Source organism: Gambusia affinis, linkage group LG07 (assembly GCF_019740435.1).
Source record: "Gambusia affinis linkage group LG07, SWU_Gaff_1.0, whole genome shotgun sequence".
In the NCBI taxonomy this organism is placed as follows: Eukaryota; Metazoa; Chordata; class Actinopteri; order Cyprinodontiformes; family Poeciliidae; genus Gambusia; species Gambusia affinis.
This window is the reverse complement of record NC_057874.1, coordinates 18008054-18027464: the sequence shown is the minus strand read 5'-3', so window position 1 is coordinate 18027464 and position 19411 is coordinate 18008054. Positions and strand designations below refer to the sequence as shown.

General features: G+C 36.4%; 1 protein-coding gene across 2 annotated transcripts in view; it reads right to left on the bottom strand.

Annotated features, from left to right (window-relative positions):
* Positions 1-18993, bottom strand: part of gnai2b (guanine nucleotide binding protein (G protein), alpha inhibiting activity polypeptide 2b) — a 39455-nt gene extending 20462 nt beyond the window's left edge. The window contains exon 1 of one of the 2 annotated variants that reach the window (XM_044121312.1): positions 18269-18993. In XM_044121312.1, coding sequence (XP_043977247.1) covers positions 18269-18386 — 118 coding nt within the window. In that variant the 5' untranslated portion in view covers positions 18387-18993. The remainder of the gene's footprint in view (positions 1-18268) is intronic. The other variant, XM_044121311.1, reaches the window with a different exon arrangement.
* Between the last annotated feature and the right edge of the window lie 418 nt (positions 18994-19411).

Sequence of the window (19411 nt, the reverse complement as noted above, 5' to 3'; positions counted from 1 at the left end):
CAATTCAATCACACATTCATTCCAAATGATTATCAAACAGTGCATTAAGCTCGGTTCATTATTCAGATTAGCATAAAAAGCTTTTTATTTAAGAAAACCCAGCAGATTGCATCAAACAATTGACTTGCAGCATTCACTCCCCCTTGATGAGCATGTAACGACAGCATACGATCACTTGCATTGACTTTACACCAATCCTTCATGCATGTAAAAACAGTGGATAAGAAAAAACACCCACTTAACAGGAAGAAACTACCAACCAAACCTGGCTCTAGTTTCAGGTAAATTCAGTCCATTCACCCTTTTCTGCCTTGAAGCTACAAACTACAATTAATCATCTATTTAGGAGCACTGGCAACATCACACTGCTATAAAATGTGATTTTAATACTGTAAGACAAAATGATGAAGACGTTCATTGGTCTTATATTTTATTAGCTATTAGCATGATTTGTGAGGTGTTTGAATTCCAGATCATATTAAATCTGTTTTTTTCCAAAATGTTAAAAATATTTTGAAATTGGCCATGTTCCACCACAAAGTTAGAATACACCAAAGACAGGACAGCACAACTTTGCAGCACACAACCTTCCTGTCACTTTCTCCTCTTCTACCACTTTATTGCAACCAACATGAACTGCAGATGTGACTTAAGATATAGAAAAAAACAATTTCCCTTTACAACCTGACTTTGCTTTAGAACATATAATTAATATTGAAGATACTTAACTTTGAGACGCTTCACTCAGTAACATCACAAACACAAACGTTCAGATATCTGAGGGCATTAAAATGCTTGTAAACTGCATTTTAGAAGCAACATTCTGAACCTAATTAAAACACTTTCTCTTATCAAGTTGTGAATGTTTGTTAATTTTGCACACTTCTAGCACAGGCTTACAATTTGTTTAGACATATGCATGCAACAGGGGGACGTGATTCTTATGTTTGCACAGCTACATTTCAGTGGATATGCACAAGACACAATGCACATGCTGCCACACAGAGGAGACTTGCCACTGCAGAAGTGAAAGTGCAGCATCAGCATATGTTGTGTTTCTGTTGGCAGTTTAAAAAGTCAGCAGTAATGTTTTGGTCCAAGTCTGAGCACATAACACCAGTTTTAGAGTATCCATTATAGCTTTAAGTTGTGTTAAGTTAAAACAGTTTAGTTTATTAGTTTATTCTTACAGTGATCCACATATCTGCGACAGACTGGCGACCTGTCCAGAGTGAGCCCCGCCTCTCGCCCGGAACATAGCTGGAGATAAGCACCAGCAACCCTCCCGACCCCTCTAAGGGACAAGGGTGGACAGAAAATGGATGGATGGATGGATGATCCACATATTACATGATTACAGACAGTTTTTGGAAATTAATTAAAAACAAAACAATTTAAAAAGACACGGAAGACAACATGACAGAATATGTAGCAGCTTTTGTGACAAATAAGTTTGGTTTGGTAATAAGGTGGTGCAAGACAAAGTCTTGGAATGATCAGGGACATTGAATAGAAGTTGCCTAGAAATTATTTCTTTGTAACTGTTCCAATAGGGTTCACTAATGTGCAACAAAACTATGAAACATGAAGGTAATCTGCAGAGCAGCTTATCTTAATTACAGGTTCAGTGTGGTTTGAAAACTCCAACTAAAAGAAAAAAAGGAGAACAAAAACTCATTAACAAATAAACTACTTTTCCAGTTGAATACAGTCCCTTTAGGAACAGTGTTTCATGTGTTTGTGTCACACACACACACACACACGCGCACGCACCCGCACACACACACACAACAGTTCTTCAGTAGCATAGCCTTTGCAGAAACATTTTGCTTTGAACAGCATGAAAGCCCGTTACCACATGTTGGCATATGCCAGCGTCATAGGCCACCTATTGTCTGAGCAAATGCCAAGGAAAGATGACTCACTATCCTGGCTGTGGCACGATTCCTCCTTCTCTAATCCCAGCTCACTGCCCGCAACTGTTCATGTCACGAATGTTCACATTCACTTGACTATTTCAACTATTTACAGAACAGCCTCCTCAGGGCATTGATGACACTGAATACAAAACATTAAAAACACTTATGCTCTTGCTATTTCAGGCCTTATTGAAAAGCAACTGTCGTAAATCTAGGAGTGCAGACCAGCCGTTGTGCATTTTTATAGCCAAGTGATCGTGTGAAATACAGTCTGTGTTAGTAGAGGCAAACAGCACGCAGGCGAGTGTACCTGTGAGTTCATATATGCTGCTCAAGGTTTTAAAAACCTCCGGAATGTTCCTCTCACCTAGCAACTCCAGCTTAAACCGTTACCTAGCAACCCAAGCGGAGCTCCAGAAGGTTTGGTCAGCTCGTTTTGCCGTTGTATGCACTGTACAGTGGCGGATGCTACCTTGAATGTAGCACCAATATCCAGAGGAACATTTTCTTCCACAAGTTTTCCAGACTCAGCATCTAGTCAAAACAGTTTCAAGGTATCCTACTATGACAAAAATCTATGCAAATTGATCGTTTAGTCATCATTTAAAATATAGAAATGCAACAATTGCCACTGTTAGAAAGCCCTTCTCATATTTTGATATTTTATACATTGCTATGAAACACAAAAAGGGTTTTCAATAGGTGTCTTCATAAGGTAAAAGAAAACTTTCAAAACAATCTAGTATTATCTGAAAATATAACCACCTTTAATGCTAACTCATGGGTTGACTGATGTGTAACCATCTTTGGTTACACAGGTGGTTGAGTCTGTCCACTGCACTGCCAGACTCAAGAAGTCCCTTAAATAGAACATGAAGTAGGCTGAAATATCTCAAAAAGCTACAGATCATCTCCTGATCTAAAGAAAGTCACTTGCATGCCAGAGCATATTTCTAAGGCTTTAAGAATGCAACAAATCATAATGATAGTCCTTACAGTGTTGTAATTTTCATTAATGGTTGGCCAACCAAGATAACCCAAAGACAGCATGAGTATTCATCCTTAATGACACAAAAAAATCTAGAAAAACATTTAAAGCACTGCAAACCGAGAGAGAGCAAGAAAGAGACAGAGAGAGAGAGAAAGTTCCTGATTAAACAATAAGACAAAACTTTTGTTATCCATGGGAGAGATCCAAATAGAAAACCGTCCATCTCACACGTGCAAAAAGTCCCATCTTAATGATCCCCAAGAGTTTTGGGAAAATATTAAAACATTTTGGAGGGCATGAATTTTGATACATCTGGTGCAAAACTGTCATAGTGTGAATGTCTAGTCAAAAAACACCAGACTGAACCGAAAGAACTATTTAGGTATAAAAGCATAAATACTTTCTTTAGTTACAGGAACAAATCCAAAATTGTATTATTGTTGTTTTTTAATTAATTTAGGACAGCTTCTTATAAATGGAGCTGATTTCCTTCTATTGACCATTCACTTGCCTCTGACTTACACTCTGCCTGCAGTCATCCCTCTTTTATAGCAGACCTAAGCTTAAGCCTTTTTCTCTGCTCCTCTTTCTTCCCCTCTCTGAAGAACAGAACTCTAATTGCCTTAACATATAACAGCAAGCTGGATGCAGTGGTGCCTGTTTACAGAACAAAAAAAATTGTGAGTCTTTCAGGCAGGCACCTCCCACTCAATAGCACCCAAAACCCTCTTCACATGCAGGATGGATAATAATGGAGGAATTTTACATTGCTGGATACAATATGCTACTGCCTAGAGTGGGAAAGTAGGTCATCAGCCTTGCAGGGAGCAGTGAAGCTTCGCTGCCTCTCTGCAAGGTTGGATGCCTGCTGAACTGATGGCAACCTAAACCAATCACAGTAAGGCAAGTGAAACAAGAAAACAAAGTAGATTTAAAATGAGAAACAAGGAAACCATGTTCAGCTGTATTCTCATAAACAGAAATTAAAACAGCACACTATTAGAGCAAGGCATGCTTTATAAAAGGTAGCAGCTTAGACATTGTATGACATTATATAGAATGCAATTTATCATTGCTACCCGAAGCAGCGGTAGCAATGATGAGTTGCTTCATTATTGTCTCCTAATACCACAAGCAAGCACTTCTTTACATTTAATCCCTTTAGAAGTCAGTGCATCCTTCAGCACCATCGATCATCCAGTTTTAAATCAAAGCCCGTAAGCAGCATGTCTGTGTTCCCAGAACGCCTCTTGACTGTTTTAATACCTTTTTCCACTAAATCGCGTCTCCCTCACCACTGACAACACATCCTCCTCTTTAGCAAACACGACACGCACTCTGCAAAAAGGTGCTGCTGTTCTTCTAATGTGCTTTCTACCTGTCTATTGGGGTGCAAAACACAAGTAAAATGCTTGATTTATTTTCTGAACTCATCAAGCAGATAATGCAACCAGCCTCAAGATTTGAATAGGAAAGTCTCATGGAACTGCATCAATATTTATTTTTTTTAGTCTGAAAAAAACCCCCAAGAAAAACATGCATTTTAGCTAATGTAAAAGTAATGGGCCCATTTGTTGGTATATTTTCTAAAGCAATCCATCTTTTGGGATGAGCTTACATGAGTCCAACACAATCGCTCTTTTCCTATTTGGTCTTCTATGAAAACTAACTACTCCCCCAGACATACAGCAACATTTGCTTTCACATTTTTGTCATTAGACTGTGCCAGAATGGAGCAATGCAGCACAAAAAGCAATTTTCAAGGTGACATGGAGGACGTGAAAAGTCTCCACCAGAAGCTGAAGATAGAATAATATTGTACAACATTCATTTTCAGTAAACCTTTGGGCCTAACGCATCAAAAAGAAAAGAAAAAAAGAAAACATTTACAAATTTTCTAGACTTTACAGGGGACATCTAAACAATTAATGGAGGACAATGGTTATTTGGTGCACAGAACAAAAGAGATTACATTAAAACAAAAAAGCACGCAAAAATCTTCCTAAATTAGGACAGTAATCTAAGAGTTTCCTAAACTTTTTCTCAGATTTACTGATACATTCCTGTGCTTATGTTACCTTTAGAAAATGCTGCAACACAAAGTCAATCTCTAAAATGTGGGTCAAACTGGATTGGGATGATGAAGCTCCCTATAAAATTCCTAAACAAACAAGAGATTAAAAAAAAGACATTAAAATAAAAGGATTTAGCCTGTTGATCTGTTTTCCAATAAAGCCAGGCATTATGAAAGAACTGAGATAGTCATGTAGATTAGATGGGTACAAAAATAGGAACAAGTTTTTCTTTGAGCTCTATAATATCTCTAGTTGAACTCAAGTATTTCCTGTATGGTATTTTTTGTACAGTTTCTTTTTTCTCTGGATTAGTAGGAGACTCCCAGCAGAGCTGATTCCAGATCTTATCGGCTATTAGAAGTGTCATGTACCATTCAGAAAACTAATCAGATAAGTAATTCAGAAGGAAATCAATGTGTACTCAGCTTTCCCAAAGACCCTCTTAATTATACTAATGAAGTGAAAGCATATCGATTGCTGGTTACGGCACTCAACGTGTGCAAGCTCTTTAAACAAATGGTCAAAATGATGTTATAATTAGCTTTTAGCAGATGATAAAAAAACACAAAGGCTTTCATTTGCCATGAGATTTCTGATAAATAGAAGCTTTCTGAAGCTGTTAAAGTGACAGCTATCAGTCACTTTAATGTGTGTGACTCTTTTTTCAGCAACACTTGGGTGAGACAAAACAATTTGAGATTTAACTCTACTTGAGTGATTTATCAAAGTTCTTGTGGTGATATAGAATACTGTCTTACAGTATTCTATAAGATCTACAGAGAGGATCAGGCCTGACCTTCCCTCCACCCAAGGCTCGTCAAAGGGTAGGGTCAGGAAAAGGGCAGCTAATGTCTCTGCAGACCCCACACATCCTGTAAAGAACCAGTTTTAATGTCAGGTTGGTGCAACAGAACACTATTTTCAACAAGCAGTCATCACAGAGACGGTTTCTTTCCCTAGGCCGTCTATCTAATGAATACTTATGGCAGAGTGCTCAGATCAATACCATGCATACTTTCACAAACTCAACCTTGTCTTCCTCTTTGTAAATATATATATTTACAAGAAATCAAACTTATTTTTACTTAACTTTTTCAGTTAGTTTATATGTTTGATGTCTATTGAAAGCCAAGTGGAAGTGAAGGAAATTTCTTGTTTGTGGGCACAAACCTGGAAAGCTGATTCTGACATTAGAGTGTATGGACAGGTAAGTAATAGCAGTGTATGGGAGCAGCTAACATTTCTGAGTAATTGTGTTAATTTATTTACAGTAACAAGGATAGTTTGTATAAACTAGAGAAAAAAAACCATTTTGATTTATTAGGATTAACCATTATTTCTAATTTGTAATTTCCTCAGAATGCAAAAACCTTACTGCATATAAAAGCAATACAGCTTGCTACGTAATTTAGCTAAACTAAGAAGTACCAAAAGCATGCCTTTCTCAAATCAATGAATTAATGAGTCTTTATTATGGGGAAAACAATTATCTGCTTAAATTTGTCTAAAATTGTAAATATGTAATGGTAAAATGTATTTATGCTTCTCAATTTGGAATGTCCTCATTTCTTGTAACAAAATCAATAAAATATTTTTCACTGAACAATATAAATACAAATCTTTTCGTATCATATTTTTACACTAGAAATTATTAGGGTGTTACTTGTTCATTGTGTGTTTTTAGTTATTTTATTGAGCACTGTTTTGTTGTTCTTACCTATTATAGCTGTAAAGCAGTGTGGTCCACTGCTGGTTCTGTTAAGGAGCTTAATAAATAGAAATGTAATGGAGTTAAAATTTCACTTATTCTGAAATTGCTCTCACATAATTCATGATGTGACAACTGAAGCGTCCCACATGTTGGCTCACTGAAAAGTCATTCTTCATGCATCAAACCACCACAGCTGGTGTTTACCTTGCAATAATTCTGCTTTCTCTCACACCTCTCTATGCTTCTGCCTATATTTTCTCCACACATACATTCAAAATGATGAGGTGTCAGAAGTGCTGGGCAATGGCTGCAGTCTTTGAAGGACCATAAAATCAGTCAGTATTTTATTATATTGCTTCATAGTGGAGAGTAAATTTTTGAAAGTGCTGACTTATATAAGTCTACAAAATCTGCCACTGAAAAAGCAACAATGGGTGATTTAGTAGGGTGAATTTTAAGGACAGGTGCCAGATGATGGCAGAAACACTTTAAAAGACCAATAATGTGGTTTACAAAGAAAATCTCCATCGTATATTAAACCTATCACTTTGCCCAGACATAATAAACTCTTTATGTTTCTGCTGAGTGGGAAAAGATGATTTCAGATCTAATCATTTCAATCTGGCACCATAATGCTTGTGTAACAGCAGCTGGTTCATTATAAATGCACTGACTGCTGATAATGGAGAGAAATAATCAACTACCTGAAAATTATGTCCATATGTTGACCGCTAAAAACTAAACTTTTGTAAAAGCTCAAAGTGGCCACAAGGACAAGAAACGAACTCCTTGAATTGACTCATGCAGATTTGTACAAAGAATCTGACATCCTATTAACTCCAGTATGTTTTTCTCTCATATTTTGGAGACTAAGATATATGATTTTAATCATAATGAAAAATTAAAGACATTTAAATAAACAATTAAAAAAATGAAGATTTGTTTTTACATTTTTGGTAAACTGTAAAAAAAAATACATTTTCTGAGGATAATTTTGTACATTGTGACATTTTTGCCCACTTAAACTGTCCAAAATTATTTTAGATGATTTGAACATGATCAGAAGATCCTTAGTAGGTTTGCCCTGTTTAAACCTCAGACTTTAACTTGGGGTGTTCCTGCCTGTTAAAGGGTGCCCTCTTTTTTCTCTGCTAGAATATACCTGTTTACATCTTGTTAAAGAGAAAGGTTAGCATTAAAACTTAATAATATGTGCTGTATGGTGTTCGCAGATAACCTTTGTGGAGATAATGTAGGAGTAAAGCTGCTGCAGTAGCTTTTATTGGATATCCGGTGTTTGTGTTCAAAGACAAGTTCCCAAAGATTTTGCCTGATCCCTCCCAATGATCCAAAACTAGACAAAAAGTAAATGTAAACTCCTGCAGAATGACAGAAAGAAAATGACTGTCATTTTTGTAAATAATTTCAAAACAAGACAAAAACAAACAAAACAAAGGTCAAAGGTTAAATACAATGAGGTCTAATCTTAATAGTTGGAAAAAGTGGGCCAGGTTGAGAAAACTATAATGAGCTACAGCTAGAGGGATCCTGACAAAAGCAAAAATGTCAATGTTAAAAATACTGGAGCTTTCAGTCCTATAAATTAGGACTGGATCTAAATCATTAAAACAAAGCACCTATGATCAATGTATAAAATGTAAATATCCCTGATGGACAGAACCTTGAGAAGCTGTGTGAGGATGTCTTGTGACTGAACCTCTGTTAATCCTTGCTACTTTTTGCAGATGAGATATATTTGATTTCTTAAGGCTATGATCTTCAGCATGCGCTGAAGCATTAGAAAGCCATGTGTGAGCAGCTGGGAGGATAGTCAGCTCCTCTAAGTTGGAGGCAGTATTGTTGATTTGAAAAGGGTGAAATGTTCCCTCTGGTTTGGATGAGTTCCTGCATTTAGCTGAGGAGATTCGGCATTTCAGTGTCTTATTAACGAGTCATTGCACAACCAATGGCAGCAGGAAATTAATAGGAAGATGAAGGCTTTAAATCAAATAGGGTGTTTAAGTGATAAAATAAAGCTACAATTTACTGTTCCATAGACACTAAAAACTTATAGTGATGAGATACAGATTATGACTAAACATTGAACAAGATCCACAAATACAAGCATATGACTTTAGCTTTCTCTATTTAGTACTTAATATTTGACAACATGGGGGGACTCTGAGAGAAACCACTGATCCTTTCCATTAAAATAAATCAGCTGCCACTTCTATATGTGACTTCTGGCCTGGAAATGGCTAATAAGCTCCCCAGGAAGAGTTGGAGAGATGTCAGGGGTATGTTGGGGTCAATTGTCCTAACAACAGATATGGAAAAGAAAATAATGACTACTTCAATCACTTTTCTGTTAAGTACTAAAGTCCTGGTTTTCAAAGACGTTAATCTGGTTTACATCCCAATTTATCATAAAATATGTCTTCCTTTCTTTTAAGTACCTTGTCACTGGTGGTTATCCTTTGCAGGCTTCCACATTATTTTTGTACCTTCAGCCAGATTTTGTAACCGTCATTTAATTGTCAATGTGCTTAATAATTTTGTCTGTAGGTTTAAATTACACCGTCACTTCACTAAACTGTTGCTCCTCTCATTAAACTTACTACCTTCTTTTAAAAAAAACTAAAATAAAAAACATACATTTAGCATTGGCTCATCTTTCCATTTAATGTTGTTGCAACTACCTCAACAGCTTGTTTTCTATTGCATCTGTTAATTTTTTAAAGGAAAATAATTACTTCATTAGAACCGAGAAGGCTTTATGGCCTGCAGTGCAATAGTTAGTGCTCTTATTATGAATGAGCACTAGAAGCTGATAGCTGTTTCCTGGAATGAGCTGCAAGTCAAATCAATGCCTGACCTTGAATATAGAGCCTGGAATTGATTGAGTCTACAGCAGAGCCGCAGATTGTAAATGCTACTGAAAGCACTGAGTTCATACTGCTGCAAAGCAGACAGCTCCTTCACTGTAGCAGTGCTGCATCGGCGTTCCTCTTGCCAGATCTTTAAAACCTGTGGCAGAAAGTGAGGCAGAGGAACAGGTCAACTACTCCCTCAAAGTTGTTAGCAGGATGAAAAAGGACCCTTGCATCTTTATTCTAGCCATTCTTAAGCCTAGACAGTGCAGCACAGCTTCCACATTAAAGTTCTGTAATTTGAAACTTCTCTTTGATGCATAAATCACTCCAGCTTTTCCCACCACAGTGAACTCAGGGTTTGGATTCCAGAAGCAGAACCTATAAACAGCATTAGACATTATGTAAGCTGCTAAATCCAGCATTTATTGCCGTTTCCTGGAATGAATTTTGGCTAAAGTGTTGCATAAAATACATCATAAAACACATCTTCCTTTCTTTAAGTTCTATTTTGCCACACCTGTTTTTAAATATTCTCACTGTTGCTCAGCTGTTGGCTGAGAACAACAACTAAGAAACAGTGTATTTTGGATAAAATGTTGCAAAAATGAAAGTTGATGTACAAGAAAGTGAGTAGAAAATCATAAACATATACTTAAAATTTTACATTTCAAGTAATTTCAAGGCACATAAAGTCTGTTTAGTGCAAGAAAAAAGCTAGATGATCATGAGTAAAAATATGATAAAGGTTTTCTCAAAAATTATTTAAAAAATTTACAGTTTAATCTAACAGAAAAGCAACAGTTTACAAAAGCTGCTAAAATAACATTGATTATTCTACTTAAAATGATGACATCTAAAACATACTTATTTTTATTTTGATCTGCAGAACTAAATGATAAAGAATAAAAATACAAATATAGAATTAATACACTACATTTCCAAAAGAAGATAATTTAATTTGTCTAAGAGCATAGTAGTTAGAAATAAGTGGAGGAGGGGCCATGCTGGGTTACCATAAAGCTGGCAAAAGTTCCTGCTTTTTTATCGGTCATCACATTAAACAAGACTTTAAAGCGCAGGAAGGAACCTTCAGGATTTTTTTTTTTGCCTTGTCAGGGCTTTTGATTTTGTTTATTTACAACAAATAAAAGGGAAAACTTTCAGGGGATGACATTGACTTTTACTCAAAAATACAAACAAATCTACACAAATATGATTCAAATTTACATTTGGAAGAATAGCTTTTCTTTTAAAAATGTATTTTATTTCTTCTATTTAGTTCTAACATTTTGCAAAAAATGCCCGATTAATCTGATTAATCTGATTAATCTGTTAACAGATTTAACAGATAACCTTTTAAATCATGCACTTTGACCTTTAAGTGCTACTGTATTAAATAAGGTCTCTGTCTGTGGAGGTCCAGTTATCTCTGTTTGGTCAGCGTTAGATTCTTTTGAGAACCAACCCCTTCACAAATTATGCTTATCAAATGTTCTACCTGCTCCTGAAAACAATGAATCCAGTGGAAGACTCATAATGTAACTAACAGTCTATATCATAAAACAACACGTTATGACAATCTACCACTTCTGGGAGGAAAAGGGATTTTTATGGTTCCACATTAACGATCTTGTCTAGAGCACGTAAGAGTGTGTGACTGATCGATGGATGTAATATCCTGAACCGGTAATGTTTCCCTCTGCACACAACCTCTGAAGAACGATAATTAGGAAAGCAGTGACAGTTTGCTTCCCTGCAGTTGCTCTCCTGCAGTTTGCTCTTCTGTGCGTGAGATTCTCATTGTGCCAGTGAGGAAATTCAGGCAAATTCATCTAGCAAAATGTAGATGAATGCTTTTGGCGAGGTTGATAAATGAAAGGGAATGAGAAGATTTTATGTGGCCTACTGGTTTTAAAGTGTTCTTTCATCTTTACTACTAGCAGCAAACCATTCATTTAGGGCTGCAATCCCAGTACAGTTGTGCAGTAGTAAAAGTTCTGTTAATATGCAGTACAATAGAATTAAATGTTTAGTAGCAATTAAAGGTTTAGATTTTTCATTTTTTTAATATTGGTCTGGATTCAAAATAATTTTAGGACTATCAAAGAATTTAAAATTTATGTATAACACATTCCCTGTGTTTAAACTAAATATTACAGACAAAGCAACAGTAACTGACAGCAACTAAGAATAATATATTTTGTGGATAAACTATTAAATTAGGTAGAACTGGGTCTTATGATCTACGATTATCAACTCTTTGCAATTTTGTAGTAAATTTTGCTAATTACATCCAACTTGAATTTTGTACAATGCTGCTTTAGGATTTTATCATCATTTCATTGCTCCTTGTTTTTCTCAAAAGAGGAACATTTTAGTGCCAACAGCAAAGTTAATAAGGACACTTTGCATAAAGGCAAGATTCCAAGATTTAATTTACATTTTCAAGCTGGCTATCAGTGTTTGCAGCTGCACTGTAGTGTTTTAAAATCATTCAGCAATGTAATCGGTTGAATATCACTTCTTGCCATCACCATTGTCTATAGTTTCTCAATTCAGCCACCAGAGCTTAAAATAGGAAGCCAAATATTCACTACAAACTGGGATTCTGTTCTACTCTGCCAATATACCATTACTTACTGGAGATACATCAGGGTTAGAACAGTCATTAGCATATAATTGTTTCAAAAATAAAATCACAACAAAAAACTAAAGACACCAAGTGTAGCTCATTCGCATACATATGTTGTTGATTGAACATCAATTTCTACCACTTTTTTTTCTTTACATTAGAATCTCTATTATTATGTAAGAATACTCAAAGAACAGCCAGCATCTTTAGGATTTAACTTTTGTTGCTTACATCCCAACAGACGTTTTCTACTGAACAACTATCAAATCAGCAGTCTTCTCCTTGATTGTGTGACTTGGCCATAACATCTAATTTCTGTTTTTCAAAAATCTTCTACTTCTATTGATGTAAATTTCAGAAAATAAATAAATAGAAAAACAATGACTGTCACCGATAATCCTTCAAGCAATTCAACTACATCCTTGTGTGTAGTGAATCAATGTACGAGTTTCAGTTTTTCAACTTAATTACAAAATTAATTTAACTTTGACATTATTCTACATTATTCTACCCTATTGAGATGTACCTGTGTTAAGACAATCAGATTATTATTCTTTGAACAAAGAAAACATGTTAGGGGTTGCATCCATTTTAAAAACCAATTCTCTGCAGCCACCACTTAATATCTCCACCACTAATCCTGTTTTCCACCATCACTCCCAATGACCCTTCATCAAACTGACAAGATTTCTGAGTGTTCGTGCAGAACCAATTATGAAGTGAAGGTCATGCCAACTTACAGAACATCCAGCACCTCCTACATCAGCAGGCTTTAGAGACTGATGATGTCCAGGTAATGTGATGGTGACTAACAATCCTCTTTCTACTTTCTGACATTGAGTAAATTATGTTTTATGCTGCACTTAGTGTATTAGGGCTCTGTGTGATATAAAAACGAAATCGCTAAAATTATATCTTGAACTAATAATAAGCGTGAATAAGACATTAAACATGAATAAAAAAAGTCCAAAGCATATTAAAATGGGGGGAATCGTTTTCAACTGATTATAAAATGGACAACTGCTTTGAAAGTAAGTTAATTACATTTTTCTCACATGTAATTAATTTAATATGACTTCAAAGACTACAGAAATGACTTTGAACAGCAGTTAGAAACCACAGCAGAAACTGCATGGCATAGATCTTACGTAAATTACTTAGAAATGGCTTAAACTTTAAGGAATGAACTCCCTTGAATAAAAGTTGCTGAGAAATATACCCACAAAGTGAGAAACCTTTATGAAGGATTTATTTTTAAATATGTATCAATACACAACAGAATACAGCATATACTGTTCTCTGTAGATTTATTGCTTTTATTGCAGGAGGCTTTCAATTTGACATCTGTGGACTAAAGTTAATGGGACTCTGCTGTTAATGTGTGATGTGGTTATGTCTGCAGCACATTATTTCTGTTTTATCATGCTTGTGTAGTAGATTTCATCTTTTCGTGCTCTGACAAATCTAGGGAGGATTAGCATGAGATTCCTGTAGTGTGATAAAATTGAGATAAAAATGGAAGTTTCATAATATAAAATAAAAATACTATGAACAAAAGTAGAACATGATCTAATAGATTTTATCTAAAACTGAAACGGAGAAACTACATAATCTGTTAGTAAAATAGATCAACATACTTAAAACTGACATTTTAATAATGTTACAAAGTCTATTTATATGAATTTGCATTCATTTAAATGATAATAACCTATTAAATACTGCATCGAGAGAGTTTATTGTGATTGCCAAATTGCACACATATTGCATTGTCATTTAATATATTACTGCAGCTCTTAACTTAAAACACTGTGCAGATGCACAAATACAAAACCTGACACTCTTCCAGGGTGTGATAAACCTCCATCCTGCCTCAGGAAATATCCGGAGATCACTTCCCACTTCATCAGGGTGAGCAGACACGCGGCTGAGCCACCTCAGGCATGATCTCATTCACAGACAAAATAAGGCCCAACACATGCATGGAGCCTGAAACATGAACCTGTTACTCAGAACTCTCTCATTAGGGGAAGAAAACGTATTCTTGCAAACATTCCTCACAATCCAAAGTAAAACTTATTCCAAGGTCTGAAAGCCTTAACAGTTATTTCTTGCTAGATCAGCATATGCATGCATTTCCTGATGACTTATTGGTATTCACCAGAGACGTGACTAATGGTCAGTAAGTATATTCTTCGAATAAGTAGGTAATTGTGAAGTTGTCGTCTCAAGATGGACAGTCTCATACTCTGAGCTCTCATCTCTCTTGATAAGTGAGTAACGTCTGTGAAGGACCGTTATTATACTTTTGCCTTGTTGAGGAGGGAATTAAGAAGTTATATGCAGTGGATGGTGATTTAGGAGGTTTTAAAGGGATAAAGAAGAGTGAAATTTCACAGAACTCTCCCAACTGTAAAACTATATAAGTTCTTGTTTTATATTGTTTAGTTAGCAATAAAACAGTGGATTCCACTTCATTGTGATCTGTTAAAATTATCTGAGGAGATTTATGTCAGTCATAAAGTCTTTATTTCTTCTTGAAATAATAAATGATTACTTTGAAATTTCTATTATACGTGCGGTATATGCTTTGTAATATACCGCAAGTATATTAAGAGTGCAGTATTGTATTCTGCGCTCTTAACAGAGCACCCAAGTTAAGTCCATGTATTCCTCTACAAGCCTGAATGAAATGGCTGATCAGTCATTCAGCTCCACAGAGGCCTGGCACTTAGCCATTCATTTCATACATGTATTTTTGGGGAAGAGATTAATCCAAAATATAACTATTTTTTTCCATGTTAAATATTGATATAAATCAAAGAATCAGTCAGTTCTTTCTGTCAACTTTTAATTGACATCCCATTCAGGTTTCTGTATTGAAAATCAAAGACATGGACAGATGGAGATTTATTATATCAATTTGTATAAATATACATTGAAAATAAATACTGATACATTACATCTATGCATATGCCAAAGATCAAGCCAATTTTTGATCTTCATAAGATCGTTATTTAATAATGTGGTTTCATCTTGAGATGGGTTGAGCTTCTGTTTCCTGAGGTTTTATTATTTCCTAAAATAAATTATCGACAAAAAACCCGGAATTGTAAAACTGTTGGTGTATCATTTAAGAAAAGGATATGAGGAGTCAATGCACCCTTCCAAAAAGCTGTCCTGCACATACCCATTAATATTGAGCAAAATGGGTTTGATATAATTCCTCTGGACACATAGTGAAATATTTACACAGTCAGCCAAAGCATCAGGCAGAGTATGCAGTCAGCTCTCCGTCTGTTTGAGAGAGGCTTTTCATCCATCTGCAAACCAACATTGTTTCATTTCTTTTTTGTTTGAGTAAGTTGTTATTCACTGAGGATATAGTTCTGTGCCAATTTGTCAGACAACTTCTTACAGACTAAATGTTTCCAAAACTTTTTGGGATGGTGACATTAGAAGGGTTTAGTCAAAGCAGTGATTTTGTTAAAGCTGTCAAATTATGTCACTGACACTCTGGAAAGCAAGTGAAACAGAACCAGGAAGAGATGGAGTTGCATTAAAACATTCATTAACACATTTACTAAAGCAAATACTATTTCCTTATATAGAACAAGATAAAGATGTGTGTGTGCTGTTACTGTCTTTAAAATACCAAAAGTCAAAATCATCAAGTCAGAATTTTGAAATAAAATTGATATCAACCTACAAAAGCATGATCAGTGTTAACTAATCCATTTTACACATAAATGTCCCAGTGATACACTTTAACTTAGAGAAACATCAAGCAATATACCTCTAGTTTCAGTTTCCATATTTTTTAAATTTTAAAACTGATGCTGTAAATGAGCAGTAACATTTACTGTGACTGCTCACCGTGCACATCACCAAGATGTCACCTTTTTACTTTACTGTCACCTTTTAACAACAAGATCCCTGATATCTCATACATGCACGTCTAAAGATACACACCATTTTCAAGTGTGTGTGCCAAGATTGATGCCGTATGAAATCAGACAAAGTCATAGCAGGTCTACAGCAAAGTGAGGAAAGGGCATAATCAGCCGTCAAGATGTAGCCATGTTTAGGCAGCAAGAGCTGCTTAATGCTGCTGGATATGGATAATAGAGAACACAAGATCAGCTAAAAGAAATATGATTTAGCAGAGATGAATCACTCAATAAGGCTGAGATTAGAGTTAGTTCATTCTAATGGGACCACTGATTCACTCTATTGACTCTTGTTGCTGAAGTCTGAAAGTCATCTTTGGATTGATTTTTATTCTTGAAGTATGAGCTACCAGTAAAACAAACCAAAAAAAAAAAAAAAAATTTTTATATATACAGCTCTAGAAAAAATGGAGAGCCCACTGCACTGAACCCCATTGAAGACCCCCTGGTTATTCCACCAAATATTGGTTTTTGAACTCTTCCTGAGTTAAAACAATAGTATTGTTGTTTTTAAATGAATATGAATTTTTTTTTCCTTTCATTATTGCGTTATTGTTACTGAAGATCTCCACCAGTAGAAAATCTGCTGTGGCAGAGTAAGCGATGTGCTGCCAACCATCTACTTCTGAGATATTTTCAGGGGGACAAGGAGAAGATGTTTTTTATAATAAAAATACATTCAGAGCAGAAATAATAACCAAAGACAAATCACCAGAGCTCTGCAGAGGAACAACTAAGAGCACACAGTAAGCAGACAATAGACAATTTAAATGGAATACTGAACAATATTTGCTTTTTACTACAACCTCTACTATGACACATGAAGACTTTTAGATCGAAATATTAAAGGGGAAGTATTATGTATTTTCAAGACAGATTGTGCTATGAAATAGAATCAGTTATATTACATTCACCTTTTTTATAGATATATAAAAATGTTGCATATCTCAAACACAACTTTATATTTTGAGGCCTTGAAACTGGGCCTCTGTTTCTTTAAGAAGGTCCTACTTTTTCCAACAGATTGGTTTCAGCACGTTAACACAAGGATGCTCCTCATTATGTCATTTACAACCAGTCTTAGTAGCACTGGACTAAGAGGTTTGTATGATAAGTTCACAGTTCCACTTAGGTGTTTGCTAAGTGCTGCTGCCACTAGTCTGAAGGAGCTGAGTGAGAAAGCTTTCTGAGGAGGAGCTTTACTTTGCGTGGGCACAGCGCCTAGGCCCCCCGAATGTTGCCATCAAAAGCATCTCCAACTAACACACTTGTATTATTATTACTAATAACATTTGTTATTACAGAGGCAGCCATTTTTGACGCTTCAGGTTAATGAAACCATAACAACTAACCATATAACTAGATCAAGTCCCCTATAAACATTTTGACACTTCAAATAAATAAAACTTTTTTAAAACAACCTCCAGCAACCTAGAATAATTTATTTCTCTTTTAAAATGACATATCAGACTTTTATTGATGGGAAGAAAAGACAGCAGAGGAGGACAAGGGGAAACTGAGAATGTGGTTATGAGTGGGAGGATGTGTGTTGGCTGTATGCCCGAGTGTGTTTGCACATACAGTATGAGAGGAAAAGGCCAAGGGAAGAATGAGTACTGTGCTAAGCTGCAGGATACTGTTCATAAAAACAGACAGATTTTAGACAACACTTGGGACTGAATCTAGCTGTGTGTAAAAGTGACAGGTGTGTTTTTGTTATAGTGGAGCCAGTGGGTGGCTCTGTTAATGTTTAGCCCCGGTCCACAGGTTTCATTGGCTGTATTAAATTAGGCTTTCTAGGAAAAAAGCCAACTCAGAGCTCCGAGAAGCAAATCAGGACAGCTTGTTGACATGATGATGTCTGCCTTTATCTTCAGGAATCAGGACATTTGTGTTGGCTAATTAATAACATCTTAAATACAGTTCAAATGTGACTCTTGGGTGACTTCAATACTGCATCTGCTAATATAAAGCGAAACCCAGAGAGAATTAACTCTGTTACTGCTTTTGTTTTAAATTAAAGTCTGACTTAACCTTTTGAGATTTGCTTTCCTTTGGGAATATACACGTCCTCCCATTAAATATTATAAACCCAGGAGCAATCTCCCGAGGTAACCTACCTAATAAAAGCAATTTCACCTCTCTTGCTGCTTTCTCTCCATCTTCTCGGAGGTTTTTGTCAATCATCTTTGACCTCTCCGCCGCAGCCTTATCCTCAGCACTCACAGTGCAACCCATGGATCCGGAGGCAGGGGCGCACCGACCACTTGCGCAAAAAAAATATTAAAAAAAATATCTTTGCTGATTTCAGAAAAATAGATGGAGCGGCTTGTAGGGAGAAAATACCCTACTCCTGATTATTGATGTGTATATATATATATATATTTATGAAATCAATGTCCCTGCTCTTTTGCTCTCAACTGGAAGCTATTTGGCCCATGCCGAGAAGCTCCGACCCCCTTGTCCCCTACATCCATACATCCAAGCACGGGCTGGAGAAGCCTGCGCCCGTTCCCCTCGTTCGTCTCGTCAGCCTGGTTTGCTGCTGAACAGCGCGTCCCTGCGTGGTGCAGTCAATTAGTCTCGCGCGAAAATCCTCAGATATCGTCGCGCGAAAAGTTGTCAACCGGTTGTGTTGACGTCAGTTCAGCAACTTGTCGCGATAGTCCAATTAAAAGCAGGTGAGCTCTCCACGGACTGGCCCGAGCGAAACCAATTAGAGGGAAACGAGCCAGCGCGGAGAGATGTCAGGGGGAGTGCTGTGAGCGGTCTGCAGTGGGCGCTGTTCCGGCCTCAGTCCTCTGCATTTCTGCTTTACTATAGGTCGACAAAAACACAGCAGCAACGATAGCTGCTGTCATACAGAAACCGCTCAGTCACCGTTAAAACGGCAAAGATGCCCACGCGTCACATGTTTATGAAATGCCTTTGCACGTAATTAGGCCGCAGAAACTACTAGTGCACAGCGCCATCGCGTGGCATTTAGCTGAACATAATCTCCGCCAGAGAGTAACCGGTTACTACCTTTCTTGCTACAAGGAAGGGAAGTATAGAGGAAAAAGTACGTAAACTGCAGTAGTGACTAGTAGTAAGTAGTATTTATTGCTGAGGGTCTGCACATTATGTTTGCCAGCAGACTGCAGGGTCATAATGACCCACAGAGCCTTGATAGTAATTTTAGCCTTGACAAGAGTTCTGATAAGGTACAAATAGTCTGTGTTGTGGGAAAAATACCGTTGATGGTTGGAGATGAAAAAAGTGCC